The sequence below is a fragment of the Halyomorpha halys genome, unplaced genomic scaffold (genome assembly GCF_000696795.3).
Source record: "Halyomorpha halys isolate HHAL.00 unplaced genomic scaffold, Hhal_1.1 Scaffold86.1, whole genome shotgun sequence".
Lineage (NCBI taxonomy): Eukaryota > Metazoa > Arthropoda > Insecta > Hemiptera > Pentatomidae > Halyomorpha > Halyomorpha halys.
The window spans coordinates 662592-668752 of NW_027115494.1; the positions used below are offsets into that span (position 1 = coordinate 662592).

At 31.0% G+C, this 6161-nt stretch overlaps 2 protein-coding genes across 4 annotated transcripts in view; one reads left to right on the forward strand and one right to left on the reverse strand.

Moving 5' to 3' along the window:
• Gnf1 (germ line transcription factor 1) overlaps window positions 1-6161 on the reverse strand; it is a 41884-nt gene that overhangs the window by 24646 nt on the left and 11077 nt on the right. Inside the window, exons 1-2 of one of the 3 annotated variants that reach the window (XM_014414766.3) lie at window positions 2335-2655; window positions 2089-2257 (exon numbers count right to left, since the gene is read on the reverse strand). In XM_014414766.3, coding sequence (XP_014270252.1) covers window positions 2089-2257; window positions 2335-2343 — 178 coding nt within the window. In that variant the 5' untranslated portion in view covers window positions 2344-2655. Of the gene's footprint in view, window positions 1-2088; window positions 2258-2334; window positions 2656-6161 lie in introns of those variants that run through there. The other 2 variants (XM_014414764.3, XM_014414765.2) reach the window with 2 other exon arrangements.
• LSm7 (U6 snRNA-associated Sm-like protein LSm7) lies at window positions 2993-5592 on the forward strand (the record flags this gene model as incomplete). The annotated part of the gene is given in 2 exon segments (XM_067052537.1): window positions 2993-3920; window positions 5424-5592. Coding segments are annotated over 2 exon segments (175 nt in total), but the record flags the coding sequence as incomplete, so codon positions are not given.

Consider the following 6161-nt stretch of genomic DNA (forward strand, 5'->3'; position numbering starts at 1 on the left):
TTTAATAAGAAATGTCTGTAAGTATTGCTTATTTTCAACAGTAGAAAAAATAAAAAAATAATTTAATTATAATAAAAAAAAAATTAAGAATTAAAAAATGGATATTAGTAGGAATCATGAAAACCAGCACAATGGGTAATCGTCTCAGACAATAATGGATTGATCCTACACTAAAGAAAAAATGAAAAAAGGAGTTTAATTATATTATATTCGATCTAGCATTATTAAAATGTGAATTAAGTATAAATTTTAAATCAAATCAAAAATTAAAATCAGATATTATCACATGGCAGGCTGAATACAGAGGATTTGTAGGTATAGTTATGACCAACTATATAAACACTAAAACCAATTTTTCACATAAATTAATTTAATTTGAAAATTAAAATAAAAATCATAATAAACTCATAAAAATAAGCATATTCTTAAGGCAGCAACATTAAGCTGAAATTTCTATTACTAAATTATCATAAAAACAAAAGTATACTCAAGTACCAAGAGTATAAAAGAAGTTCTGTATATTTTTACATATAATTTTTTGTAAAAAACATTCATTGATTTCATTATTTAGATATTGTTAACTTTGGATTCATTCTAGAAGATGATATCTGGGTGTGCGGAGAATGATTTTTCACACAATGTTACATTATCTTCAAAGGCCTTTTTTAGGGGAAAAAAGAAAGAATAGAACCAAGATAAAACTGAATAAAGTTGAGATTCTATTCATTAATTAATTAAAGGTTAAGCATCTATAAGATGTACTTTCATTTTATAACACCCTGATTTCCTTTGTATTGCTTTTATTCTTATACGATCCCTAATATGCATTTCCACCATATTTGTTACTCTTTTCTTATATCACTCCTATTTTGTTTTTATAGCCCTTAAGAGTGTCAAAAAAAGTGACCAAAGCATCAATTAAACAGTAAACAATTATTTACTAAGGTTTTATTTTTGACCTTACCACTAAAGATCATCTTTTAGCATCTTTATTTCTTAAATTTTCATTAGCATTTCTCTGAAACCAATAAAATGCTTGAAAATAATACTCAGTTAAAATTCTTAAAGAGAGATTATTAAGTAAAAAAAAAATAAGAATTTTCCAGAAAATTTAGAAATTTCAAAGCTGAGCCTCTAGTAGAAAATTCAAAGATAAGTATGGCAAGAAAGTAGTTAATAATAATAATTAAGACATATCAAACCCGGGGATTTTATGTTGATAACACTAATTATTATTTACAAATATCTGTTCAGTGATGCCCCTCGAAATCCAAATCTACATGATTAATCTTGATGCAATCCTCGGTGTAGTCCTCTTAATTTAAAGGCTGTTTGTAGCTGAGCGAGTTAAAGCGCCAACTTAAAACTGGCTCATGAGTGCAGTGGCAGTCCCACGAAATGAAAACTTGATCCCCCACTATGGTTAGAATAGGGAGGTACTCGGTAAATAACCCGCTCTCCCCCATAGTTAAGAAATTACCAGGAAAGGGTTCATAAAATAAAATTCCCCTTATTCGGTATGGTTTAATCTCCTAAATTCTCTGGTTAACTCATCCTTTTTCTTTCACAATATTTTATACAATACATTTTCAAAAAACTAAAGCATGCTGCTTCAACAGGTTAATGATGCAAAATAACAATTAGAGTAGACATGAAATGCACAAAAGTATTTGTGGGTTCATTTAATTATTAATGACTTCACTAATGGGCTAATAATTTTAAGCCTAACAAAGAAATAGAGAAAATATGCTTTTAAAGAGAGGAAAAACTAAGTATCTTATTACAGTTGAAAATCACAGCTTATTACATAGAACATATTAACTGCATCGATAATTACTTTATAACAATAACTCTTGATCACTTGAAAATAAGTTTCTTATGAATAATGACTACCCTCATTTGGTAGAAAGGGTGGTTTGATAGTTATACATCTAAATTCATAAAGGCATCTTAATAACATAAATCTGATGACGCTAAAATAATGCTCTTGCCAGACAACACTATCAAATAAAAACGAAGAGTTCAAGATACACACGTATTGCTTTCAAGTATAAATTAAAACCAATTGACAACCAAAATATATATAACCTGCTTTTTCCTTTTTCAGAATAGGTTTCTCTTCTTCAGAATCAGAATCTATGAGCACTCTTTTCCTACTCTTTTTCTTTTTATTAACACTATCATCAAGTGTATTCTTAGCAGCTTTTGATTCTGTTTTCTTAGATTCTGGTGTTTTTGAGAAATAGGATCGAATGTCCTTAAAGGAATAAACAGAAATATAATCACAATCACAAATAAACAAAGCAAAACAGTTAAAAAAATTCTTTAAATTACCCTATGCATGTTAATATCAAGGAAAGTAACAACTACAAACACAAATTTTAAGGAGTAATATTTTAAAAATGGTAAGAGGACATTAAACGCATTTAAAAATGATTTTTAAACATACTGTTAAATTAACAAAACATTGACGATATCTTGAACAATATTTGAAGGTTACAAGTAGTCACAAATCCCACTGTGCATCAGAGTTCCCGGGCAATAACGATAACATTGATATTTTTTTAATCTAATACTTTCAATGCTTTGAAAGAAAGAATGGTGGCATATTTTTTTTTTTTTAATTAATTTTAGTTAAAGTCTTGATATCATAGATATTATCACAAAAACTCATCCATTGCTGATAAGGATCCCTATACGGTCAGTCGGAATGACAGTCATCAATAGCAAGACAGATTTTATTGACTTTAATCTTAATTTTAATTTGAGATATCGAAAAATAAGAATCTTGTGCAACTTTTCCGATATTGATTAAACAGAATGCTTTTTTAGGCATTTTTTTCATTACCTCCAAGATTAAAGTGAAACCCGCGATATGAACAAAGATCTCGCTGCATATGTACTTTCTCTGTAACCTGTAACCCTAACACTTAAATTTTTTAATAACCATATTTCATTTTTTTTTTGGTAGGCTCTACAGAACCTGCAGATCTTGGCCGCACAAACCAGCATTCTCCACGCAGGCAGGCGTGTCTTGGGCTACTGCTCTTCAGTTTGCTGCATGCAGCTGTTTCGAATCCTTGTCGATACTGGCTATACATCTGGTTTTTGGCCTCCCTCGTGTTCTCTTGCCAACTATACTGGCATTCATTGTTATGTAGAAGCGTCCTGATGGATTCCTTCCAACCACATGTTAATAATAATAAAACCACATGTTAAGCCATCCTTGCCTTCATATTATGAGATCTTGAATGACGAGCTTCTGCAAGCAGTTCACTGTTAGTTCTTCTCTTCCATGTGTTAAGGCTCTGATTCCAGATCGCTCCTGTAATTGTACGCAGGACTTTCCGTTCAAATCTCTCGATTCTGCTTTCAAGGATACCTGTTTGAGCCTAGGTCTTGCAGCCATATATCAGAGCTGGCTTTATCATAACACTGTACACCCTTAGCCTCAGATTTTTCGGGATTTCAGTTTTTTTAACAGAGAGAAGAAAGTTCTGTTCGTGCTTGTTATACCTACCTGGTCTATCTCAATTCCTTTATCATTTATAGATATTATTGTGAATTCGAGGTATTTGAAACTGTATCTCGCACCATGTAAATGTATATAAGTACTATTGCGAGTATCGTATTTCATTAATATCGATAACACAATTTTCTTGGTAATCAATCAGTATTGCCTCTAAATGATCAATCTGAACGTCCATCTTTGGTTTTACTGTCATTCCGATTGACCATGTAAGGGTCAGTAAACACGAAAAGATATTTCTACCGGTTTATAACCATTTTGGGAGGTTTTGTAGTTTAGTTTACTTGTTATTCTTTAAACTGCAAATCTTTCGTAATTTGTAGTTTATTTTACCTCAAATTGCTGAGATACACTAGTTGTTGGTCACTTAAATATTTAATAAGAAATGTCTGTAAGTATTGCTTATTTTATTATCTTTTGTCTACTGAATTAATATATATTTCCAAATAATTGTTTCAATTAAAGATCTACAGTCTTGGGAAATAACTAAGTATAGATTTTATTAGCCTTAATTAAAAAAATAAATAAACAATTAAAAATTAGAAGGAATATGAAGGATGGGGAATTGATGAAATCCTTGAGGAACATTAAGTCTTGTTTTAAATAAATAGTGATATGATCTGGTGTTTTTTATAATTTTCAATATTATATTTTTTTTATTTTCTGTTTCTTTAATTAAACATTGTTAATTTTTATGCATATTTATTTCACCAAACAATAGCATAGTGTGTTATAATAGTTATACAGCTTATTAATGTTTCTTAATTAATGTAGGAATAATTTTAATCATAACTACCAACTGCTTGTTCTAATTTCATATGCCAGATTTGATTGGTTGTAAAATTGGTAAATTCAAGAAATGGGTATTTTAACTTTTCTCTGGAATATTCATTGATAATGATAGGTTTTGCTTATATCGTTTTCACTTATTTGAGGCCATTGTAGCTGAAGGAGTTGAGGTATGTATCACCTTAGCAATCTTATAAATAATCAGATTATCAGAATATTAGTGAAATCCCGGGTAAATAACTTGGGAGGTCCTAACAAGATGAGTGGAGAGACCTAACCTCTGATGGTTTGATAAGGTCCTCTGTGATGTGAGAAACTTACTAATCAAACTGATTGGTTGGCTGCTGTACAGAATTGAGTAGGATGATGAAGGTCATGAATCAGTGATGAACCAGTGTATACAATAATTAGTTAAACTATGTGAAATATAATTAAAATACTACCAGGTTCTTAAAAATATGAACATCTATTTTATTCGTCCAAAAAAAATATCAAAGGCCAATAAAGTACAAATTTTCTCTCCTGGACATTGTCGGATTAGCTCTTATTATAGAATATTAATTAGTTTTAATAATGATTCTTCCTTGGCTCTATACCGGTTAGGAAGTCATGGCCTCATTAATCAGCCCTCTCCATTTATAATGGTCTCATGCAGCCATTTTCCAATTTGTAAACCATATTGCACCACAGGCCAGACTATTCTGCCTCTTAGCCTTGGTCATCGTCTTACCTTTTTCCATAAAGCTCCTCGGTGAGAATATTTTCAGGATCGCTAAGTCATTCGTCTCGGTCCGCTTCGGCCTTCTAAGAATATAACTCCAACCAAATCTGGCTCAGTTGTCAGGTCATACATTTCCTGATTGTCATCTGTGATTCCCAGCTTGAATTACCTAATAGATGCAGTTAAGGATGAATCATGAATTTTTGCAACCAATATGTAAAGACATACCACATCAACATTTTGCTGAGAACTAGCTTTTTGGCTCTTGTGATTAAGTTGCATTTTAGTGGAGGTCTTAGACTCTAAAAACTCATTAATGAAAAAAGAAGTATATCAATGATTGGGACTCATTAACATTATTAAGCTTATTATCACTGATTTCAGGGGGACCAAAAAGAAAGGAAAAGGAAAGAAAGTATTTTAGATTTGTCAAAATACTTGGACAAAGCTATCCGAGTCAAATTTTCAGGTGGAAGAGAAGCTGCCGGCGTATTGAAGGGTTATGATCCGCTTCTAAATTTAGTTTTAGATGATACAACAGAATATATGAGAGGTATAAACCAATCAATTAAGTATATTTTAAAGTAATCCAATATTTCTATTTTATTTATCTTACCTCTGTAGTTCTGTTAACATACCTATGCCCACCCTTATTTCTATTTTCTCTAATTTTTCCTTTCATTATTTAAATTTTTTTCTTGTAAATGGGCTTATAAATAGATTATTTGCTCATGAAAAATAGTTTAGTTAAATAAAGAAATAGAAAGATATTTTTAGTAAGCGTGAAAGCACATTGGGGCCGTCCGTAGCTAAGATTGTTTGGCGCAGGCCTATCAATCTGAGATCTGCGGGCAGTGCCGGTTCGAATCCGGTCTGGGGTGTTGACTTTTTTCATTGTGTGTCCCACAAAATGAAAAACTTGACTCACCACCATGGTTAGAATAAGTTGGTCACCTGTAGATAACCCCTGTATGTCAAAAGGCTGTAGGTAGGGCTCCAAAGTATAATACTCTTAATACTTAACCTGTGAATTCTTATATAAGTGAACTAACTATATATTGTAATAATTTTAAAAATATAAAAATAAAATAAAAAGAATCTGAATCGTTTTTAAACTTTTTT